This window comes from Arachis duranensis, chromosome 9 (assembly GCF_000817695.3).
Source record: "Arachis duranensis cultivar V14167 chromosome 9, aradu.V14167.gnm2.J7QH, whole genome shotgun sequence".
Lineage (NCBI taxonomy): Eukaryota > Viridiplantae > Streptophyta > Magnoliopsida > Fabales > Fabaceae > Arachis > Arachis duranensis.
The window spans coordinates 104656439-104680715 of record NC_029780.3 but is presented as its reverse complement, the minus strand read 5'-3'; the positions used below and the strand labels follow the sequence as shown (position 1 = coordinate 104680715).

Below are 24277 nucleotides of genomic sequence, written 5' to 3'. Positions count from 1 at the left end.
AAACAAAGCATACATATGCATATGATGCATGCCTGTCCTATGGGTGATGAGGCTCATATGTTGGTTATCCAGCCAACCTCACAAGTCTGAATTGTCCTTAGACTGTCCCCCGACGTGCATCCCCAAGAGTCTATGCATAGCTTTTTCTCAAATAATCAATATTGCTCAATGGGGGTAACATTCCCGGGAATTTATATAGTGTCCGGTCACACTTACATCGTAGGGTCAACAGAGTATCGAGTTTTTAACTTGGTACACGTGGTGGCAAGCCATGGTACTTTATCCAGGGAACCTCGTATCTCAGATAATTCAAATTCATAAGCCAAATGAATAATTCAAAGATCATATTTCAATATTCTCAATCCATATCTCAACATCATCATCATTCATCAATCCAAATCTCATTTCTAAATTCATTCAAAAACCATATTTCAAAGAAAATTCTCAATCATCCTTCTTTCCATTCCATTCACTAACAATTCCTAATCCAAAACATAACTCTTCCTTTGATAAATGAGGTAATTTTAAATCATATAATACTTAAAACCTTTTAAAATAACTACTTCCAATGAAACTTTTAATTTTATAAAATTTCGACAGCATCTCCTCTAAAACTTAGATTCTGCCGCCCTTTTCGGGTCCCATCCAAACATTTCTCAAACCTTTTTCTCAACCATTTCCAAATCTCATTCATTTTCCAAAATTCAACTAGTTCCATTATCAAATTGCTTTCAAAGAGAATCAGTGCCAATAATAAATCTCTTTTTAAAATCAAACCAGCTCAAATACTAAATCATTTATAAAGTCAGACTAACTCAATATTAAACCGTTTCCAAAATTAATTCAGTTTCATATTCCAAGTCATTTCCAAAGCCAATCTATTTACATTATCAAAAATAGCTTCAAAACCAAGAAAGTCATTTTTCATAATAATCAACTAAATAACCTTTCAAACTAATTTATGTTCAGCAGTCGCAAACTACTCAAGCAATCAAGCAATCAGTCATTCAGTCCAGCAAGCAACCACATTTATAAGACAATCATGATCACAGACATATGTTTCTCACATTAATATCTATTTATAACAACTCTATAATGTAAAATAGATTTTATGAAAAATCCATACCTCGATGTTGCAATCGCATAGTTTTAACACAACAGTCTCGCTTAGCCTAAACTCACAATAGTAGTGGCAATTCCAATACAACTGGGACGATGGCAACATCACCAATTCTGATTACACTCGTAGCAACATCAAATTTGATGGAATCAAATGCAGAAATAACTCTAAAAATTCAAGGCAACACCGAAAATAAAATGGAATTAAAATCATAACAAATAGATAAATGAGACCAAGGCAGTTCATGGTATAAAATTGAAACAAAGTCAGGAGAAAGGCTAGACCTAGGGCAGTGACACTGAACTTGGATTGGGGCAAATCAGCAGCAATGGTAGCAATTCCAATCACCCCAGCAGCAACAATTCTTAAGGAGCATTAACCATCACAACCCATAGCTACAGCGGCTTAATCCTAAAACATCAACGCTTAGGGTTCTTAATCAACGGATAGCAGGACAGTAGCAATGGAGGTTCATAAATAAAAATAACTTACAATAACTAAGGAAAACAAGGAAACAAAGCGTAGCAGTAGCAGCACGGTGATTGCAACAATACAAGGAAGATGGCCTCATCCCCCACCTCAACTCGTGACTCCGGCGACAGTGAGCTTCGCGGACGGCAATGGCAGAGAAAACAACAGCGGTGATGGACCCAGAAGCGGTGACTATGCTCAATGGTGACAGATGCAGAGGCAGCAGTGATCACGTGCAGCAGCAGCAGCCCACGATAAGGACGATGGCGGCGGCTTGCACAGTGACGACGGAAGCTTCGAAGGCAGTGACCCTCGGCCTCCTCGGTCAGTGGCACAATGGCGCGGGACGGTGGCAAGCTGAATGGCTGGGGCAACTGCACGATCTCCTCTCCCGGGTCTCCTCTCTCCTCTACCGATAAGGACAGTGACGGTGGCAGTAACACCCACTGCGCCGCCTCCTTCTTCTTCCTTACTCCCCTCTGTTCTCCCCGTTCTCTCTTCTCCCTTTCTTTCTTTCTTCTTTCTTCTTTTTTTTCTGAAGCTGTGGCTATTGGGTTTTGACTATGGGTGTTGGGTTATTTTAGGAAAAAGGGTATGGCGGCTAGGTTAGGAAATTAGGGTTAGGGTTGTGTTTTAGGAATTTAGGGTTTTGATCTGGGAATTAGGATTTTATGATAAAATTGGAGATTTTTGAATTCATCTAAAATTTAATTAAATCTCTAAAATTACTTTAAAATATCATTTATTGTATCAAAATACTAATTGATTTGAAATCAAAGACTCTAAAATTCTTATTATTTTATATTTGCTAAACTTTATTATTCAAATATAGAAAATAATTCGATAATTATAAAATCAGATAAAACCTTAAATTACTTTAAACTTAATTAATCAAAATTTACTTTAATTTATTTTTAATAAAATAATTTCTGATTTTAAGGTACTTAATGAATAAATAAATCAAAATTAACTCTTAATAAGATTTTTCTGAAATTTTTGGGTCTTATATCCTACCCACCTTATATAAATTTTCGTCCTCGAAAATTAATGTAATACATAAGATAATACATAAATTTAACACTCTACTTTTTAAACATTTTATAAAAAAGTATGAAATCTTAGTATGTATATATAAATGTTCAAAACTTTAGAAAAGCTTGGAGGAACAAAATAGGGTGCAAATTAAGATAGGCGTTCATAAAACAAAACGGTAGCTTGCGTGGCAAAAGCGCTACAAAACAGGCTGGTGTAAAACAAAGGATATAACGCTCGCTCACAGATCTCTTACCCGTTTCAGAACTTGAACTTCCCAATTCCATCAATCATTTCATAACTCCATAACCCGTCACAATCCTAACATCCGCAAACTTTTACGAGGTACAAACTGCTATACTCCTCATAACGTTGCACACTTACCAATCCATCTTTTATGTTTACGAATGGCATTTTTAAAGTTTCATTTGCTACCCTTAAAAGTCATACGTGATTCTAAGGCAATCCTCGAGTTTATTCAAAAGAATAGAAGACTTTGGAAAAAGACAAGCGACAAAATCTGCCAGGATTTGAAAGGAGTGTTGAAATCATAAGTAATCAGGAATGCATAAGAAATGAAGAGTGTCAGACAGAAAATTAGTTTGGAAATCTCAAGAGTGATTCCCGAATCAATAAAACTCGATAGGAATAACAAAAGGAAAAGTATTGCAGTAGTTTGAAGCAAAATTAAGTCGAGTCAAGGAATTTGAGGTTTATAGAAAAAGAATGTCTAAGATTAAAGACAAAGTTCATAAGTCGCGAGTAGAATTAAGAATATTTTCAAATGAATTGCTCACAGAGAATGAAAAATATTTCAAAAACTATTTCACATTTTCAAAGAGAAGGTGTGCATCAAACACTTTGTAAGAGAAATAACAAAAGTATATTTGTGGCATTATGCTAATACAATTTCATGTTGAAACAGGTTATGTAGAATTTTTAAAACAAAGTAAACACCGATTGGACTAAGAGCAAAAATATTTTCTCAACTATTTTAGAAAGATATTTAGGTACATAACTTAACCAAAGGTAATCATAAAACTTGGGAGAAAGTCGAATGCTTGTTCAAAAATTCTCGAAGTTCATATTCAAACAAACATGTATAAAAGTTATACCACAGACAGAAGTCAAACTCTATTTTAAAAAAAAGAAATCTGAGGTAAAAAATTTTGTAAACACACTTTATCTTATATGAAAACTTCTCAACTTCCATTCCTTTTGAATTCTCATCTTTATCCACGTTCAACTATTATCTTTGACTTCCAACAAACTCAATCAAAGTTTTAAACTCATTCATTATTAAGCGGCAATCTAAACAATCGATCTTAGTTCAAAAACTTAGCAACCTGACATGTGCTCAAACACATCAGTGCAAAATCAAACGCCATAACCTGCGACATTTTCAAACTCACCAAATTCACCTCCTGCGTTAACAAGCTGTGTACTAGCAAACTAACATATTGTTACCCATGTCTAGGAGTCACCGAAAAACTCGAGTTTACTTAGAGGGATACAATACCTAAGAAGAGCAAATCAAATGACAAGAACAACATTCGTATGAAGTCAAAAGGATAAATAGAATCGTAATTTAACAAAAATGCGTAATAACAATGAAATATTCCAGAAGAAGAGTCAATTTACATCTTTCCTAAGAGGTCTGAATCAAAGAACTTCAATAGGAATCATAAGAAAAGTTAACATATCCAGCCGAAACAAGTTTAGGCCAAATAAAGGACATACAAAGTTCGCAAAAGAGAAAATAACATGATTCAAGACAATGTTTACAAAAGGTTAAGAGGATGACATGAAACACACTTAATTAGGATGTCCATTAACAATGGATAAAACTAAGAAAATCATTTCACCTTTTTAAAAGAAGATATGAAATAAACTCTTTTCAAAGGAAATTTTAGAAACATAAGTGTTGCATTATGTCAAGACAAGTTTAAGTCAAAATAAGGTATAAAAAGCTTGTTAATTTTAACTAAGAAAAATGCATAATCTTGGAAAATACTCAAGTATATAATCAAGTAAGAATTTGCATAAAAGATTGTAGTATGGTTGGAAGAATTTAAGTTGTATTCAAACCACATAAAAGCTTTCAAAATCCACATAAGAAAGTGCATGCAAAAGTAATGGCAATCTTGTTGAGGTTTTCAAAGAATAGTTGTGAGCATAATCGAATAGAGAAAAATAAAAGTGCAATTCCTTTAAAAGATCCTAAGTAAAAATTCAAAAAGAATGCTATAAGACACAAAGTATCACAACAGGATAAAATACAAATGAAATACAGAACAAAGAGCGAAAGGATCAAACCGCATAATTAGTTCACTATGACAATAACTCTCAGAGTTCGAAATTGCTTAAAATTAAAGGGATGTGCATGTACTTCTTAAGAGAGATATTTTAAAAAGATTCAAGCAAACTTACAGGAATACATTAAAACAGAAAACAAATCAAATTAAAACTTCTTTAGAAAGGTCTGAAACAAAATTTTTGAGAGGATTAAATAAACGGTGCAGGTTCAAGTCAATTCAAAGGTTTTCCTAGCTCATGTAAAGGAATTTAAATCGATGACCACATTGTAAAAATCAAAAGAGAAAACTAAGAACCAATCAACTAGATTATGCATAAGAAAAATGCAAATTGCTTTTCAAAATGTAGTCAAGCAAGTGATTCCAAAATAAAGAAAAGAGAAATAAATGATACGTCAGATAACATGGCACAATTCACAACACATCCGTTAACACCACCCAGTTAGAAAGGAATACAAGGCTCACACGTGAAGATAGATAAAATCAATCATTAATGTTTCCAGAGATCTGTGAATCATTTGTGGCACCAGAATAAATCCAAGATCAAGTCAAGGAGTACAGAATTTATAAAGATGGCTTTTAACAGTGATAAGGGTAAATACCTTAAAAGTTTTAAGCAAAAATCGAATACGAAGCCAAGCAAAGGTAATGTATGAATGGTAAGATAAGGTTGGCAGTTAAATCAATCACATTTCATGAAGGAAATAATGAATAAGGAATTCCAATGCAATTGATAGAGAAGGAGATAACACTAGGCACGATTAAAGGATTATACGCCGAAACGGAATTAACTTCAAAATTAATTTCTAATGCTCTCAAAGCCCATGAATTGTATCACTTATCAATCTTACTTTATCTATGATAACCCATTAACTTTTTCGAAGACATATACTTTAACATTAAGTTGGCCAGACTTAACATCAGCAGTTATGTAACGATAAGCTAACAACATTAATCAATAGATAGTCATGTTCATAAAACTCTAATTCTTGATATCTGAACAAAACCTACAACATGACAGACTCTCAGAGTATGCAATGAAGCATAGTCAGTCCATTCCCAAGGCTCTAATCAGGATGAACTGCTCTGATACCATAATGTAACACCCTCCTTACCAGAATGTCACGCTTCCAGCTGTGCCACTCTGATAGAAAGAAGCGTTACAACTACTTTATATACTAGATAGTAAAATAGGAGCCTGTGACTCGACACTATATTGCTGATTTCTTTGAAAACTAGAAATAAATACTTTATCTTAAAAAAATACAAGCAGGCATAGATCCATATACAAGACTCCTTACATAATATCTTATAATATAATATACACATAAAACATACAACTCCTATCCCTCTTACAAACTTGTAATAACAAAGACGATGGAAGAAAATAATCTAATTAATACAATAACATGTAAACCAAACAGAGTATAACGCTCCTTAATGCTTCTTCATCCGGTTCCTGAAAGAGTAAAGCTATAGGGGGTGAGAACCTAACCACACGGTCTCACCACGGAGTTTCAAAGTTGTCATAAGAAGATATTTAATAAGAAAACCATTTTCAAACTCACTGATTATCATTGCCTTATGAATCTTTTAAAAACCAATAGGTAATTCTTCAAAACCTTTTCAAAGAAACAATGTTTAATCTTTCAGAAATCTGAAACCTTTCCTTTCTTATAAGAAAATCTCAATCCGAAACCTTTCCTTTCTCATAAGAAAATGTTAATCAGAAACCAACCACGCAATCAAACAACACAATCATTAATTCAGCATCCAAGTTCAATCTCAAATGTAGCACGCCAGAACAAACACAAGCAAGACAGACAAGGAAAGCACAAGTAGGTAGCAGTTACAGCAAATAGTTCAAGTAGCAGTTAAGAACAGTTTAGCAATTAGGCAAACCAAAACAAGTTCAAACCCAAACAAAGCATACATATGCATATGATGCATGCCTGTCCTATGGGTGATGAGGCTCATATGTTGGTTATCCAGCCAACCTAACAAGTTTGAATTGTCCTTAGACTGTCCCCCGACGTGCATCCCTAAGAGTCTATGCATAGCTTTTTCTCAAATAATCAATATTGCTCAATGGGGGTAACATTCCCGGGAATTTATATAGTGTCCAGTCACACTTACATCGTAGGGTCAACAGAGTATCGAGTTTTTAACTTGGTACACGTGGTGGCAAGCCATGGTACTTTATCCAGGGAACCTCGTATCTCAGATAATTCAAATTCATAAGCCAAATGAATAATTCAAAGATCATATTTCAATATTCTCAATCCATATCTCAACATCATCATCATTCATCAATCCAAATCTCATTTCTAAATTCATTCAAAAACCATATTTCAAAGAAAATTCTTAATAATCCTTCTTTCCATTCCATTCACTAACAATTCCTAATCCAAAACATAACTCTTCCTTTGATAAATGAGGTAATTTTAAATCATATAATACTTAAAACCTTTTAAAATAACTACTTCCAATGAAACTTTTAATTTTATAAAATTTCGACAGCATCTCCTCTAAAACTTGAATTCTGCCGCCCTTTTCGGGTCCCATCCAAACATTTCTCAAACCTTTTTCTCAACCATTTCCAAATCTCATTCATTTTCCAAAATTCAACTAGTTCCATTATCAAATTGCTTTCAAAGAGAATCAGTGCCAATAATAAATCTCTTTTTAAAATCAAACTAGCTCAAATACTAAATCATTTTTAAAGTCAGACTAACTCAATATTAAACCATTTCCAAAATTAATTTAGTTTCATATTCCAAGTCATTTCCAAAGCCAATCCATTTACATTATCAAAAATAGCTTCAAAACCAAGAAAGCCATTTTTCATAATAATAAACTAAATAACCTTTCAAACTAATTTCTGTTCAGCAGTCGCAAACTACTCAAGCAATCAAGCAATCAGTCTTTCAGTCCAGCAAACAACCACATTTATAAGACAATCATAATCACAGACATATGTTTCTCACATTAATATCTATTTATAACAACTCTGTAAAGTAAAATAAATTTTAAGAAAAATCCCTACCTCGTGTCGCAATCGCATAGTTTTTAACACAACAGTCTCGCTTAGCCTAAACTCACAATAGCAGTGGCGATTCCAACAGAACCGGGATGATGGCACCAACTCTGATTACACTCGCAACAACATCGAATTTGATGGAATCAAACGCAGAAACAACTCTAAAAATTCAAGGCAACACCGAAAATAAAATGGAATTAAAATCATAACAAATTGATAAACGAGACCAAGGCAGTTTAGAGTATAAAAGTGAAACAGAGTCAGGAGAAAGGCTAGACCTAGGGCAGTGACACTGACCTTGGATTGGGGCAAATCAGCAGCAACGGTAGCAACATCAGAACTGGCGGTAGCAATTCTAGTCACCCCAGCAGTAATAATTCTTAAGGAGCATCAACCATCACAGCCCACAGCTGCAGCGGCTTAATCCTAAAACATTAACGCTTAAGGTTCTCAGTCAACGAATAGCAGGACAGTAGCAGTGGAGGTTCATAAATAAAAATAACTTACAGTAACTAAGGAAAACAAGGAAACGAAGCGTAGCAGTAGCAGCACGGTGATTGTAACAACACAAGAAAGATGGCCTCCTCCCCCACCTCAACTCGTGACTCCGGCGATGGCGAGCTCCACGAACGGCAATGGTGGAGAAAATAGCAGCGGTGATAGACCCAGAAGCGGCGACTCTGCTTGACGATGATGGACCCAGAGGCAGCAACAATCACGCGCAGCAGCAGCAGCCCGCGATAAGGGCGATGGCGGCGGCTTGCACAGTGACGACGGAAGCTTCCAAGGTAGTGACCCTCGGCCTCCTCGGTCAGTTGCACAACGGCACGGGACGGCGGCGAGCTGAATGGCGGCGGCAACTGCGCGATCTCCTCTCTCGGGTCTCCTCTCTCCTCTGCCAACAACGATGGTGATGGTGGCAGTAACACCCACTGTGCCACCTCCTTCTTCTTCCTTCCTTCCCTCTGCTTTCCCCGTTCTCTCTTCTCCCTCCCTTTCTTTCTTTCTTCTTTCTTCTTTTTTTTTTTTCTGAAGTTGTGGCTGTTGGGTTTTGACTGTGGGTGTTGGGTTATTTTGGGGAAAAGGGTATGGCAGCTAGGTTAGGAAAATTATTAAAATATCATTTATTGTATCAAAATACTAATTGATTTGAAATCAAAGACTCTAATTAAAATTATAAGGTAATATAATTAATTTTCTTTATTTAAAAAATTATCAGTATTAAATTCCAAAATCTTAATTACTTAAAGCAAACCATATAAAATTCTTATTATTTTATATTTGATAAATTTTATTATTCAAATATAGAAAATAATTCGATAATCATAAAATCAAATAAAACCTTAAATTACTTTAAACTTAATTAATCAAAATTTATTTTAATTTATCTTTAATAAAATAATTTCTGAGTTTAAGGTACTTAATGAATAAATAAATCAAAATTAACTCTTAATAAGATTTTCTGAAATTTCTGGGTTTACACATTGCGTGTATCTCGTTTACAATGTAAATGAGATATGACACATCAGCAGTGTAAATGAGATAGACCTTATCTCGTTTACAGGTTTACACTGTAAACGAGATTAGACTGAACGGCGCCTATAAGTATAATTTGTTTACAGCCTGTTCCTGGACCCCACTTTGACCTAGTCAAACTCTTTCTCCCCTCTTTTAATCATTTCCTACCATATTTGAGTCCGATACGGTGATGGCACGCCAGGCGGGCAACGACGGAGACATCAACAGACTAAATGAGATGTCGTATTACGCTGGGGCGGCCGACTTTGAGGTTAGTTGCATTATGTTTGGTTAATCTAAGTATGTGAACATTGTTAGGGTAGTCTCGTAGTGACAAGCATTGAGTAAGATGCTTTAGGGGTTGGACTGTATGATGAATGTAGAACAATATTTTCTTGTGTAAGATTTGTATGACTTAATTATGATTTGCTTACCGACATAAGTAATTTAGAGACAACTATAGAGTAGACACATGGTAGTATGTTCCTAAGTAGTAGTAGTACTTTGTTCTTAAGCAGAGTAGAAAAATGTATTATTATCTATTTATAGGTTAAATTTATTTTTCATTCCGCAGAAGCCTCGCCTTCTACTGCCCTGGCGAGTCAGCCATACCCTTTCTCCACCAGACGCCATCGTCCCTTATCTGGCTGAGGCCGGATTCGGCAACACGGTGTCGCTTAGGGACTTCACATTTGACAATTCTCTGATTTCGACACTCGTGGAGCGATGGCGTCCGGAGACGTACACGTTTCATCTCCCGTGGGGTAAGATGAGATCACTCTCACTCTGTTTGGCGGCACAGCGGGGCGTAACGAACATCGCCAGTTACACTCCGCTGCTGATGAGTTAGATTTACCAGAGATTTTCTCAGTGGTGTTCACCAGATAGAGGAGTCTACCAGTACTCGCTACCTGCTAAATCCTTGACCAGCTCGACCGTGGCGAGAGGCTCAGCCTCCCCCATGTGGCACAGGGCACAGGCATCACTACCCGGATCCACATCAGAGATAGTGATTGCAGTATTGTCTGTACTATAGTTGGGTTTAGCTTATGTATGTATTTTTAATTATTTAGGTGTATGGTATGTACATTTGGATTTTACTTGGATTGCACTTTAGTGGTACTTTGTTTGTGTATATTGTTATTTATATTCATGTTCTTTCTTATGAGCATTTATGTTTATGTTACTGTTCCTTTCAAGGAAAAAAACTAACATATCATAAAGTGACAAGCTTGTCGTTAAACCTTTCATTAGAAGTTACAATCTTTCACGTCCATTGTTACTACAACATTAGATAACACACTACATAAAAAAAAGACCAACACATGCCAACTTCGATAAACATACAAGCCTAGTACGACCTACACATTACTCGTGGGCTGATTAGGACATCCCTTTCTAGTACGACCGTATTGCCTACACAGGCCACACCACTTCTCATGTCGCTCGGTCTCATCCATGTCATTCCGGAATCTGGTGGACACGGGCCTTCCAGTTGCCTTCCAACGCATTGTTTGGTTAGGACACATCTTAGTTCCATGCCACGTCGCCCACATCGACTCGTCTGGGATAGGGGGAAACTCCATCTCATACACCTTAAAAACAGCTTCCTGTTTGTACACAAAATGAACATACGGGGCTCACTCAATGCTAGCAGCAGCACACCCAGCTAGTGCGTGACGGCATGGATAATGGAGGGACTGGAATAAGCCGCAGTCACACGTGTCCTTCGATAGCCGAACACGGAAGGAACCGCCCCTCATCCCTCAAACGGCTCAAGCTCCTCCACAACAAACACCAATGCCCACTTGTTGCAGTGAGTGACACGCATCTTCGGTATCCCTTCTATGTTCTTCTCAATAGCGGCCAATAGTCTTTATGAGAATCGGCATCCAGCAGCGAGCTGTGACTGCGCCTCTCTATCCTTTGTGACGAACAACTTCTGTAAGCTCTCGTACGTGATGCGCACAATGGCAGATATCGACAAGTACTGGGTGCCCTTCAACACTGCATTGATGCACTCGGATAGATTTGTCGTGTGACCAAACCGACACCCACTATCGCAATGTTGTAGCCAAATCTCATTCCTGAAGTGACCAGACCAGTCAACCATGGTAGGTGACACTCCTCCCAATGCATCCATGTACCACTCATAATCGGCCTTGCTTGGATTATAAGCAACGTTAATGAGGTACATCTTGCCCTCTACTGAGTTGAACCGAGTCATGAAGTTCGCAGCCATGTGTCTTATGCAGTAAGCATGGTAGGCTCTTGGAGGATGCCAACCACTGTCATCGGAGCTAAGCGCGGCCTTGATAGCCTGAGATTTGTCAGAGATAACCAGTAGGCCATCTTGTGGGGTGACGTGGTGTCTCAGATTAGTTAAGAAGAAGGACCATGACTCAATGCTTTCAGACTCCACGATGGCAAAGGCAATAAGCAGGATGTTGCTATTCCCATCTTGCGCCACCGTAATAAGCAACACACCACCATACCTGCCATACAGATGTGTACTATCTACAGAGACAAAGGGTTTGCAATCCTTGAAGGCTTCTACACATGACAGGAAAGACCAAAACACCTTGTCAAACATACTGCAGTCACGTACCAGGAGGTATCCATCATAGAATGGTTTGACGCGGAGGTCACAAATGGTACCAGGAAAATAGCTCTGCAGTGCCTGAAGCAACTTGGGAACCTTATTGTACGACTCTTTCTAATCCCATAGATTTGTGCAATTGCCTTCTACTTGGCCATCCACACCTTTCTGTAGGACGGTTTGAAGTGATAGCTTGCTTGGACTGCACCTTGCAAAACCGGAATGCTTACAGATGGGTTGGACTGAATCAACGGCAAGATGACTGGTGCAGTATTTTATAACCCACAAACTAACCGGCAAGTGCACCGGGTCATACCAAGTAATACCTCAGGTGAGTAAGGGTCTATCCCACGAGGATTGATGGATCAAGCAATAATTGTTAAAAGCTTTACTTAGTTAGGCAGCAGAAAAGGGTTTTGAGATATTCAAAAGGTTTAAATTTAAAAATATCAGAAGGCATGCACGCAAATAAATAAGTTGAAAATAAAATATTGGAGAAACAGTTAAGGCTTCAGAGTTATCTATTTTTCCGCATTAACTTTTCTTACTAACTATTTTAATCATGTAGGATTTAATTTATGACAAACTATATGTGACTAGACCCTAATTCCTTAGACCTTTCTAGCCTCCTCTAAAATTTATTAACTGCCAATTTCTTGGTCAATTAATTCCAATTAGAAGGTGAAGTTGAACTTCCAGTTTATATGCCACAAAAATTCTAATTACCCAAAAATAAGAGGATTATATGTCACGTATCTTGTTAAATCCAAATAATTAAAATTAAGGAGAAATTGTTTTCAAGCTGTTGTTCAAGTAAAGAGCTTTTCCAAGATTTATAAGAACTCAAATAGAAAATAGGGTCATACTTCCGTTCCACCCAAATTCATAAGATGAAGAGCGAAAACAATTCTTAAATTATAAATTCATACATGAATTAAAATAGAAAAAGCAATAAAATTAATCCATACAAATAGACAGAGCTCCTAACCTTAACAATGGAGGATTAGTTGCTCATGGTTCAGAGAAAAATAGGATTCTTATCAAAATATACAGAGTTCCAATCTGCTGGCTCCAAGTTAACTAATAGAATCCTTTTTTATAACTAATCCTAATAAATTTAAAATCTAATTATCTAAAATTAAAAATAATAATTTTTTCCAAAAAATAAGATTTGAATTTAAATCAGAATAATCAGTAGGTCTTTAGTTGATGGGTGGAGACCACATATTTTGTCCATTTTGCAGCTTCTAATCTGTGTTTTCTGGGCTGAAAACTGGGTCAAAACAGCCCAGAAATCGCCCCCAGTATTTTTTCTGTGTTTTCTACATGTGGCGCATGTCACGCGTATGCGTCAGTCACGCGTACACGTCGATTGTCTGTTTCGTAAGTCATGCGGACGCGTCGGCCACGTATACGCGTCGTTGAGAGAATCTTCAAATCATGCATACGCATCAGTCACGCGCTTGCGTCGCCATGGAAAGCTCCAAATCACGCGCACGTGTCAGTCATGCGTACGCGTCGCTCCTCGTTGCCATCTCCTTTTATTCTAGTGCTGTAGAAACTCCATCAAATCCATCCGAATGCTACCTAAAATAAACAAAATTGCAAAAGACTCAAAGTAGCATCCATATTGGCTAAAAGATAATTAATTCTTTATTAAACTCAACAAATTAGATGCAAATTCACTAGGAAAAGATAGGAAAGATGCTCACACATCACAACACCAAACTTGAATTATTGCTTGTCCTCAAGCAACCAAAACAAATATAATTTTTGGATGTGAATTTGCATGAGAATGAGAGTTTGATTAAACTCATGTCTCTTCTTATAGTGGGGTTTACAACTGCAATCCTGAATAGTTTTGGCATCTCACTCTCCTTTGAATTAGAAGAGTGTTACGGTCATCTGGAATTAGAATCTGGATAATATTATGAATTCTCTTATCTTTTGTAACTCAATTTAATCCTTGAACACAGCAATTTTTTCTGGTGCTTTGCACCTTGAGCCTAGCCGTGACTTTAAATGTTTTGTCTCAAGCTTTACTTGACACAGAAACACCACAAGCACTTAACTGGGAAACTCTCTTTAAGTTCTAAATATTTTTATTATTTATTTATTTATTTATTTTTATTATATTTAAATTTTTTTTAGTTACTCCCAGACAGTAGTGCTCAAAGCCTTTGGCATATTCTGCAATTGATCTTGACTCTAAATGTTTTGTTTCAAGGATTACTTGACACAAGAACACCACAAGCATGTGACTAGGGAAACAATTCTTTGAGCTTTTAATCATGTCTGACCTCCCTAGTCATTGATGCTCAGAGTCTTGGACCTTGCTTTTATTTTTCTTTTGCTGTTTCTTTTACTTCAAGGATTAAACTTTCATTAATTTTAGGGAAATCATAATAATTCTTTAAATTCCTATTCCTTGTACATCGACATTCTTTGATTCAAATTTAAATATGCACTGTTCATATCATGCATTCAGAATTACAATTAATACCACAACATTTAAGTAAATAAGACTACTCTTAAAATTAACTCAATTTCTCATGCAATACATCACTTCTGTATTTTTTTATTTGAATTCAAGCTCAGTGAGTAATACATGAGACATCATTTTAGAATTAAAGCAAAAGAGAAAACTAAACTAGTCCTGAGATTCTAACTAATAAAGGATCATGCAACAAACAAAGCAAAATAGCAGAAAACTGGAACATAGCATAGAAAAAGAGGGGAGGAATATAGAATGAAAGGAACTCAACCACCTTAGTTATCCTAGTGGTCGTTTTATTTTTCAGATTGTGCTCCTCCGTGAAGAAGATTCGCCTCCCTTTTGGTGCCATAGGAATAAACAGAAAACCCTTAAGCGAAGCGTCAACACCAAACTTAAAGGTTTGCTTGTCCTCAAGCAAAGAAGAACTGAAAATAGAAAGAGAAAAATATTATGATGAAAGAAAAAGAAAAGGATAAAAGAACAAGAGAGAATTAGGATTGGGAGAGGGGGAAAGAAAATTAAAACTGGGCGGCGAACTAGTGGAGTTGTGCGGCGCAAGCGACGCGTACGCGTGCGTAAGGCGCAAAATTTTCTTAATGACGCGTAAGCATCAGGCACACATCCGAGTGCCCTGGGTTTTGTGCATTTCGCGCGAAGCCAGCCGCGCGCACGCACAACTCTCTATTCGCGTGGCTTGGGAACCCAGATTTTCAATCGACGCGTGCGCGTCATGCACGCGCACGCGTGAACAAGTTTTGTGCTTCTAGCACACTTCCAACCCCAAGCCAGTATAACTCTCTGTCCAAACACATATTTACGCCATTTTTCCAGGTCACAGGTGTGCCAAAATCACCAATGACGCGTACGCGCGAGCTTGTTTGTGTGAAAGGCTTCATTCTGGCGCCACTCCCACGCAACTCTCTGTTCATTTTTATTTTTCACGCACACCCATCTGACGCGTACGCGTTAGCGACGCTTGCGCGTCGTGTGCCCTCTCTTTTTTTTCCGGTTCCTGTTCTAAAATAGCTGTATGATCAGAAAGTTAGTAAGAACTCAATAAAAATCAAGTAAGTAAGAAAACTACTACTACGAAAAATAACTAAGGATACGAAATTATCGGGTTGCCTCCCGACAAGCGCTTCTTTAATGTCACTAGCTTAACGGCCAGTTCTGCTAGTTCAGCAGATGAGTGGACCTCTGGCGATCAATCTCGCCTCCAAGATAGTGCTTCAACCTCTGGCCATTCACTGTAAATTTCCTGTCAGAATTCTCTTCCTGTATTTCCACATGACCATATGGTGAAGCTCTGGTAACCACAAACGGTCCTGACCATCGGGATTTCAACTTCCCGGGAAAGAATTTGAGCCTTGAATTATATAGAAGCACTCTTTGTCCTGGCTCAAAGACTCTGATGGCAATCTTCTTGTCATGCAGTAGCTTGGTTCTCTCCTTATAGAGCTTGGCATTCTCATAGGCTGAATATCTAAATTCATCAAGCTCATTCAACTGAAGTATTTGCTTGATTTCTGTAGCTTCTGAGTCAAGATTTAGATATCAGATTGCCCAGATTTATGCTCCAACTCCACTGGCAAGTGACAGGCTTTACCATAGACTAACTGATAAGGGGACATGCCAATGGGAGTCTTGTATGCTGTCCGGTATGCCCAGAGAGCATCATCAAGCTTCCTAGACCAATCCTTTCTTGAAACACTGGCAGTCTTCTCTAGAATCCTCTTGAGTTTCCTATTGGAAATTTCAACCTGTCCACTTGTATGAGGGTGATAGGGGGTTGCCACTTTATGACAGACTCTATATCTCTACAGAAGAGAGTTCATCTGTTTGTTGCAGAAATGGCTTCTTCCATCACTAATGAGTGTCCTTGGGACACCAAACCGGCTAAAGATATATCTCTGAAGAAAGCTCATTACCACTTTGGCATCATTGGTGGGTAAAGTCACAGCTTCCACCCATTTGGACACATAGTCAACTGCCACTAAAATATAGTTGTTTGAATGTGAGTGTGGAAAAGGTCCCATGAAATCAATACCCCACACATCAAACAACTCAACCTCAAGAATCCCCTGCTGTGGCATTTCATGATTGGCAGGGAGATTTGTGGCTTTTTCACATCTGTCACAGTGCTTTACAAATGCTCTTGAGTCCCTGAAGAGAGTCAGCCAGTAAAACCCGCTCTGAAGGACCTTTGTAGCTGTCCTTTCACCACCAAAGTGGCCTCCATACTCAGAACCATGACAGTGCCAAAGAATCTGCTATTTTTCTTCATCTGGGACACACTTCCGGATGATTCTATCTGAACACCTTTTAAAAAGGTATAGTTCCTCCCAAATGTAGTACTTTGCATCAGTCAATAGCTTCTTCACTTGTTGCCTACTATACTTCCTTGGGATAAAATTCATGGCCTTATAATTTGCAATGTCTGTAAACCATGGAGCCTGCTGAATGAGGAATAATTGCTCATCCGGAAATGTCTCAATCACAGCTGTGGGTGGTTGTACTCCTACTTCAGGCTCAATTCTGGAAAGATGGTCAGCTACTTGATTCTCTGACACTTTCCTGTCTTTTATCTCAATATCAAACTCTTGAAGGAGTAATACCCATCTGATTAATCTTGGTTTAGAATCCTATTTGGTTAGAAGGTACTTCAAAGCAGCATGATTAGTGTAAATAATAACCTTAGAACCAAGTAAATAGGACCTAAACTTATCAACAGCATATACAACAGCTAATAATTCCTTTTCTGTAGTTGTGTAATTCTTTTGGGCATCATTTAACACACAACTGGTATAGTAAATGACATGTACAAGCTTACCATGCCTCTGTCCTAAAACAGCTCCTATAGCAAAGTCACTAGCATCACACATTAATTCAAATGGTAGATCCCAGTCAGGGAGAGCTATAATAGGAGCAGAGGTAAGGTTTGCTTTCAGAGTTTCAAAAGCATACAAACAATCAGAATCAAAGACAAAGGGAACATCAGCAACCAACAGGTTGCTTAGAGGTTTAGCAATTTTAGAAAAATCCTTTATAAATCTTTTATAAAATTCTGCATGACCCAAGAAACTCCTGACTGCCTTAACATTAGTTGGTGGTAGTAATTTTTCAATTACCTCCACCGTTACTCTATCAACCTCAATTCCCTTACTTGAAATCCAGTGTCCAAGAATAATACCTTCTGTAACCATAAAATGACATTTTTTCCAATTTAAAATAAGATTTGATTCTTAATACCCTTTCAAGACGAGAGATAAATGCTTAAGGCATGATTCAAAAGAATTACCAAAAATAGAAAAGTTATCCGTAAATACCTCAATAAACTTTTCAACCATATTAGAAAAAATTGAAAGCATACACCTCTGAAAAGTTGCTGGAGCATTACAAAGTCCAAAAGGCATTCTTCTGTAGGCAAATACTCCAAAGGGGCATGTGAATGCTGTCTTCTCTTGATCTTGAGGGTCCACTGTAATTTGGTTATATCTAGAGTATCCATCTAGAAAGCAATAAAATGCATGACCAGCTAACGTATCAAGCATCTGATCAATGAAAGGCAGGGGAAATGATCCTTCCTTGTAGCAGTGTTGAGCCTCCTATAGTCTATACACATTCTCCATCCTGTGACTGTTCTTGTGGGAATAAGCTCATTCTTTTCATTCTTGATCACTGTCATCCCTCCTTTCTTGGGAACTACCTGCACAAGACTTACCCAAGGACTGTCAGAAATATGGTAAATAATTCCTGCTTCCCATAGTTTCATTACCTCTTTTTGGACCACCTCTTTCATGGTTAGATTGAGTCTCCTTTGTGGTTGCTCAACTGGTTTAGCATCATCTTCAAGGAGGATCTTGTTCATACACTTGGTTGGACTAATCCCCTTCAAGTCATTAATGGTCCACCCAAGAGCTGTTTTATGGCTTTTGAGAACTGAAATAAACGCTTCTTCCTCTTCAGGCTTCAGGGAAGAGCTAATAATCACTAGATATGAGTCATTCTCATCCAAGAACACATATTTCAGAGAAGGAGGTAAGGATTTGAGCTCAAGCTTGGGGGCTTCCTCCTCTGCTTTAGGCATATGAACCATAGCCTTCTGGGATGGTGAATTATCAACTTCAACTAATTCACACTCAGAGATAGGATCCAGAATGTCATCAAGCACCTCAGCTTTCAGTACCTCTTGAACAAGTGGTTCAATAACATCTATTTTCATACACCCTTCAAAATCATTAGGGTGCTTGAAAGCTTCACAAACATGAAGGACCACCTGTTCTTCATTGACCCTCAGGGTCAATTCACTGTTTTGTACATCAATCAGAGCTCTACATGTAGCTAAAAAGGGTCTACCAAGTATAATAGAGAATTTTACCTCCTCTTCCATGTCTAATATAACAAAATCAACAGGAAAGATGAATGGTCCTACTTTAACAAGTAAATCCTCAATAACACCCACAGGTAATTTAATAGAAAGATCAGCAAGTTGAAGAGAAATACGAGTGGGTTTTACCTCCTCAATTTGAAGGCTTTTCATTACTGAAAGTGGCATTAGATTGATGCTAGCTCCAAGGTCACATAAAGCTCTCTGAGTGGTGATATCTCCAATGGTGCAAGGAATTACAAAGCTTCCTGGGTCTGGCATCTTCTTAGGAAGGTTGTGTTGAATAATGGCACTGCATTCCTTGGTTAACACCACTATTTCTTGTTCCTTCCAATTCCTCTTGTGGGTCAACAGTTCTTTCATAAATTTAGCATAGAGAGGCATTTGCTCAAGAGCCTCTGCAAAGGGAATGTTGATCTGTAGCTTCTTGAAGACATCTAAAAATTTAGAAAACTGCTTTTCTTTAGAAGCCTTCTGAAGTCTCTGAGGATATGGCATTTTTGGCTTGTATTCAGGAGCCTTTGGCAATGTAGGATACATGTCCAGAGAGTCAGTAAACGGGTTGTCTGCACGCTTTGGAGGGGTGTGCTCCACTTCTTCCTTTTTTCTCCTCTGGAGCTTTCTTTTCAACTAGCTCTTCATTGGCCCTTGTCTCAGAGCCAGCTATTTTACCGCTTCTCAATTGAATAACCTTGCAATCTTCTCTTGGGTTCACCACTGTATCACCTGGAAATGTGCTTGCAGACCTCTCAGGTATTTGCTTGCTCAGCTGGCCCATTTGCACTTCCAAGTTTCTAATGGAGGCTCTGGTTTCCTGCATAAAACTCCTCATCATCTCCCAATTAGAATCTTCCTTGGATTTAGAGTTAGCCTGCTGAGGCTGTTGTTGCTGCTGAGACTGAGATTAGCGGTTATTGTAATTGTTCTGTTGGAAGCCGCCCTGAGAATTATTGTTAAAATTCTGAGGTCTCTGAGGTTGGTCTCTCCACCCAAAATTTAGGTGATTTCTCCATCCTTGATTGTATGTCTGAGAATAGGGGTCATTATTGGGATTTTTAGAACCACTTCCCATATAATTAACCTATTCAGAAGAGGATTGAGCATAATCATAATTATCATTTTGCACTAAATTTCCTGTCATGTCATAGGAGACCTCCTAAGGTGGATTTTGGGTGTTGATAGCTGAGACTTGCATGCCACCCATGTGTTGAGTAAGTAGACTTATTTGCTAAGACATAAGCTTATTTTGAGCAAGAATAGCATTAAGAGCTTCTACTTCCATAACACCCTTCTTCCGAGGAGCCTCAGAGTTCACAGGATTTCTGTTAGATGAGTATAAATATTGGTTGCTAACAACTAATTCAATAAGCTCAATAGTCTCCTCCGGTGTCTTCTTCTTGTGCAATGAACCTCCTGCAGAATTGTCTAAGCACATATTGGACATTTCACCCAAGCCTTCATAAAAGATATCTAGTTGAGTCCATTTGGAGAACATGTCCGGAGGGCATTGCCTAGTCAGTAGCTTGTATCTCTCCCAAGCTTTATACATAGTTTCACCATCCTTCTGTCTGAAGGTCTGAACCTCCACCCTAAGCTTAGTCAGCTTCTTTGGTGGGAAAAATTTGGTGAGAAACTCAGTAACCACCTTGTTCTAAGTATCCAAACTCTCCTTGGGTTGGGAATCTAGCCATAGCTTTGCTCCATCCCTCAAAGCAAACGGAAAGAGCATGAGTTTGTATGCCTCTGGGTTCACTCTATTTGTCTTCACAGTATCACAAATCTGCAAAAAACTAGAAATAAACTGATTTGGATCTTCGTGGGGAAGACCATGATACTGGCAGTTTTGTTGCACCAGGGTGACTAGTTGGGGCTACAACTCAAAGTTGTTCGTAGCTATAGGGGGCACCACAATGCTTTTTCCATACAGATCTGCAGTAGGAGCAGAGTAAGAGCCAAGTACTCTTCTTTGTTGCTTATTTCCATTCAGATTTGCCACATTGGCATTATCAGCATTGTTAGGATCCATAGTGGATTCTGTAGCCTTGTAAAGTCTTGCCTGTTGTAAACGTCACCTGAAAGTTCTTTCAGGTTCAGGATCAAAGTCTAAGAGATGTTCTTTGTCTCTGCTCCTACGCATAAACAAACAGAAAACAAGAAAATATGGAACTCTCTACATCAGAGTGCAGAGAATTCCCAGTGAGATAACCTGAACTAAGAAACACCAAACTTAATTTCAGAAATTACTAAATTGGTGCTATTAAAATATTTAATTTAAAAAAAACAAAAAAAGGAACAAAAAAGAAAGAACAGGGGAGGGGGGCAGGAATGAAAGAAAAAAAAGTGCAAAGAAAAACAAAGAAAAAAAAGACGTAAAGTTTTTGAAAAGGAAAAGAAAAAATTAAAAAGAAGTAAAATAATTCAAAAAAAAGGAAACAGGGGAAACAAAAACGAAAAAAATGAAAGAAAGAAAAAAATAAATAGCAAAATAAAAAAATTAATATTAATAAAATAAAAATTATCTAATCTAAGAAATCAAACAACGAGTAGTTGTCAATCACAATCAATCCCCGGCAACGGCGCCAAAAACTTGGTGCGGTATTTTATAACCCACAAACTAACCGGCAAGTGTACCGGGTCGTACCAAGTAATACCTCAGGTGAGTGAGGGTCTATTCCACGAGGATTGATGGATCAAGCAACAATTGTTAAAAGATTTACGTAGTTAGGCAGCAGAAAAGGGTTTTGAAATATTCAAAAGGTTTAAATTTGAAAATATCAGAAGGCATGTACGCAAATAAATAAGTTGAAAATAAAATATTGGAGAAACAGTTAAGACTTCAGAGTTATCTATTTTTCCGCATTAACTTTTCTTACTAACTATTTTAATCATGTAGGATTTAATTTATGGCAAACTATATGTGACTAGACCCTAATTGTTTAGACCTTTCTAGCCTCCTCTAAAATTCATTAACTGCCAATTCCTTGGTCAATTAATTCCCATTAGAAGGTGAAGTTCAAATTCCAGTTTATATGCCACAAAAATTCTAATTACCCAAAAATAAGAAAATTATATGTCACGTATCCTGTTAAATCCAAATAATTAAAATTTAGGAGAAATTATTTTCAAGCTGTTGTTCATGTAAAGAGCTTTTCCAAGTTTTACAAGAACTCAAATAGAAAAGAGGGTCATACTTCCGTTCCACCCAAATTCATAAGATGAAGAGCGAAAACAATTCTTAAATTATAAATCCATACATGAATTAAAATAGAAAAAGCAATAAAATTAATCCATACAAATAGACAGAGCTCCTAACCTTAACAATGGAGGATTAGTTGCTCATGGTTCAGAGAAAAATAGGATTCTCATCAAAATGTACAGAGTTCCAATCTGCTGGCTCCAAGTTAACTAATGGAATCCCTTTTTATAACTAATCCTAATAATTTTAAAATCTAATTATCTAAAATTAAAAATAATAATGTTTTCCTAAAAATAAGATTTGAATTTAAATCAGAATAATTAGCAGCTCTTTAGTTGATGGGTGGAGACCACATGTTTTGTCCATTCTGTAACTTTTAATCTGTGTTTTCTGGGCTGAAAACTGGGTCAAAACAGCCCAGAAATCCCCCATAGCATTTTTTCTGTATTTTCTGCACGTGGCGCATATCACGCGTACGCGTCGATGGTCTTTTTCGCAAGTCACGCGGACGCGTCGGTCACGCGTACGCGTCGCTGAGCAAATCTTCAAATCACGCGTACGCGTCAGTCACGCGCTCGCGTCGCCATGGAAAGCTCCAAATCACGCGCATGCGTCAGTCACGCGTACGCGTCGCTCATCGCTGCCATCTCCTTTTGTTCTTGTGCTACAGAAACTCCATCAAATCCAGCCGAATGCTACCTAAAATAAACAAAATTGCAAAAGACTCAAAGTAGCATCCATATTGGCTAAAAGATAATTAATTCTTTATTAAACTCAACAAAATAGATGCAAATTCACTAGGAAAAGATAGGAAAGATGCTCACGCATCAATGACCTGGCATATCAGACTGCTGTCTAGCTGATATTGGTCTTGAGACATGGTGGGTGCTAGACAACTATGCACTCCACCCACCCTCCGAACCTCCCTAAACATAACAACACAGGATTGCTTTAGCAATGTCGTACACCTACTTAGTATATCGTATAGAAGTAATGAAAGGCACAGATAAACTTAAGCTTACCAGTATCCGAAGTTCTGTCGAAAGGCCACACGGAGGCTCCATTGACACCCATTATCAGCTTGACAGCACTGCACATGGTACTTTAGCCGGTCCCATTCGACCACTCGGTGCTCCGCACTTCTCCGAATACTGTAGTTTTTCATACCCTGAAGCACTGCCTCTCGGCTTCTAAACTTGTGGCTGACCCGGATCTCTACACTGTCATCTAGGTTGTAATCCTCTTTACCCGTGTCAAGAAACGGAGTCCTCTCATGCATGGCGTCCAAGTCAAGACTGTGATAGTGAGACGAAACTGCCAAAAGCGCCGGTATTGGAAGAGGTGGAGGCAGGACGTAGTGGGCCGTAGTCGGAACAGGTGTCTTCGGAGCACACTCATTCTCATCCCCACTATCGGACAAGTCGCTTTCACCACTGTCCGCCACGTAATCCTTGTCCAACTCCTCCTCACCCTCCTCTGCCTCATCCACTGGAATGGCAACATGAATGGGCGGTGGTGCGAGGGGTCGGTCGTCCTGCACATAGGTCGAGTGTACGGAATGACCACCGCCACTGTGTCCCACCTCTGCAGACAGCTCCATTACTTGCTCCACCATGATCCTCCCATGGATGTCAAACATCACTCGCACATGCTCGTCCCCTTGAAGTCGGAATAGTCGAAACCGGAAGACTCCGTTACCTATGGGGGCCAGCAACCTATACGCCACCCTTCCGATTTTCCTCGCTTCTGCACCACCGATCTTGCTCAGTATCAAACTCTTCAAATCCGACAACGTATTCACACGCTGAGTGCGAAACAATATCGGATCCTCGCACTCAAATGTCACCCTGTTGTTGCCGTTTCTCATACGGCAATTGGGATACACAAGGTCAACTATGTACGAACTATTACTGGCCATTAATGCCTTGTATTTGTGAGAAATATGATACGAAAAGTTCGTGAGAAATATGATACACATTCTTTTATACTCGGTGGGACACAACTCCATGTATCTCATTTACAATGTAAACGAGATGAACATTGCATGTATCTCGTTTACAGTGTAAACGAGATACACGTCTATCTCGTTTACACTGTGAACG

The 24277-nt window shown here is 38.1% G+C and overlaps 1 protein-coding gene across 1 annotated transcript; it reads right to left on the bottom strand.

Moving 5' to 3' along the window:
• Positions 1 to 22995: 22995 nt before the first annotated feature.
• LOC107466631 (uncharacterized) lies at positions 22996 to 24093 on the bottom strand. The gene is made up of 2 exons (XM_016085626.1): positions 23198 to 24093; positions 22996 to 23101 (listed from the first exon to the last, which is right to left on the bottom strand). Exons 1-2 carry the CDS (start codon positions 24091 to 24093, stop codon positions 22996 to 22998), a joined length of 1002 nt encoding a protein of 333 aa, XP_015941112.1.
• Between the last annotated feature and the right edge of the window lie 184 nt (positions 24094 to 24277).

What these genes read in the sequence shown, in the direction of transcription:
- LOC107466631 (XM_016085626.1), bottom strand. Translation starts at nt 24,093, where the DNA reads ATGGCCAGTAATAGTTCGTACATAGTTGACCTTGTGTATCCCAATTGC. An exon ending in CGACAGAACTTCGGATACTG is followed by an intron (nt 23,102 to 23,197) that starts GTAAGCTTAAGT and finishes TGTTATGTTTAG; the next exon opens with GGAGGTTCGGAGGGTGGGTG.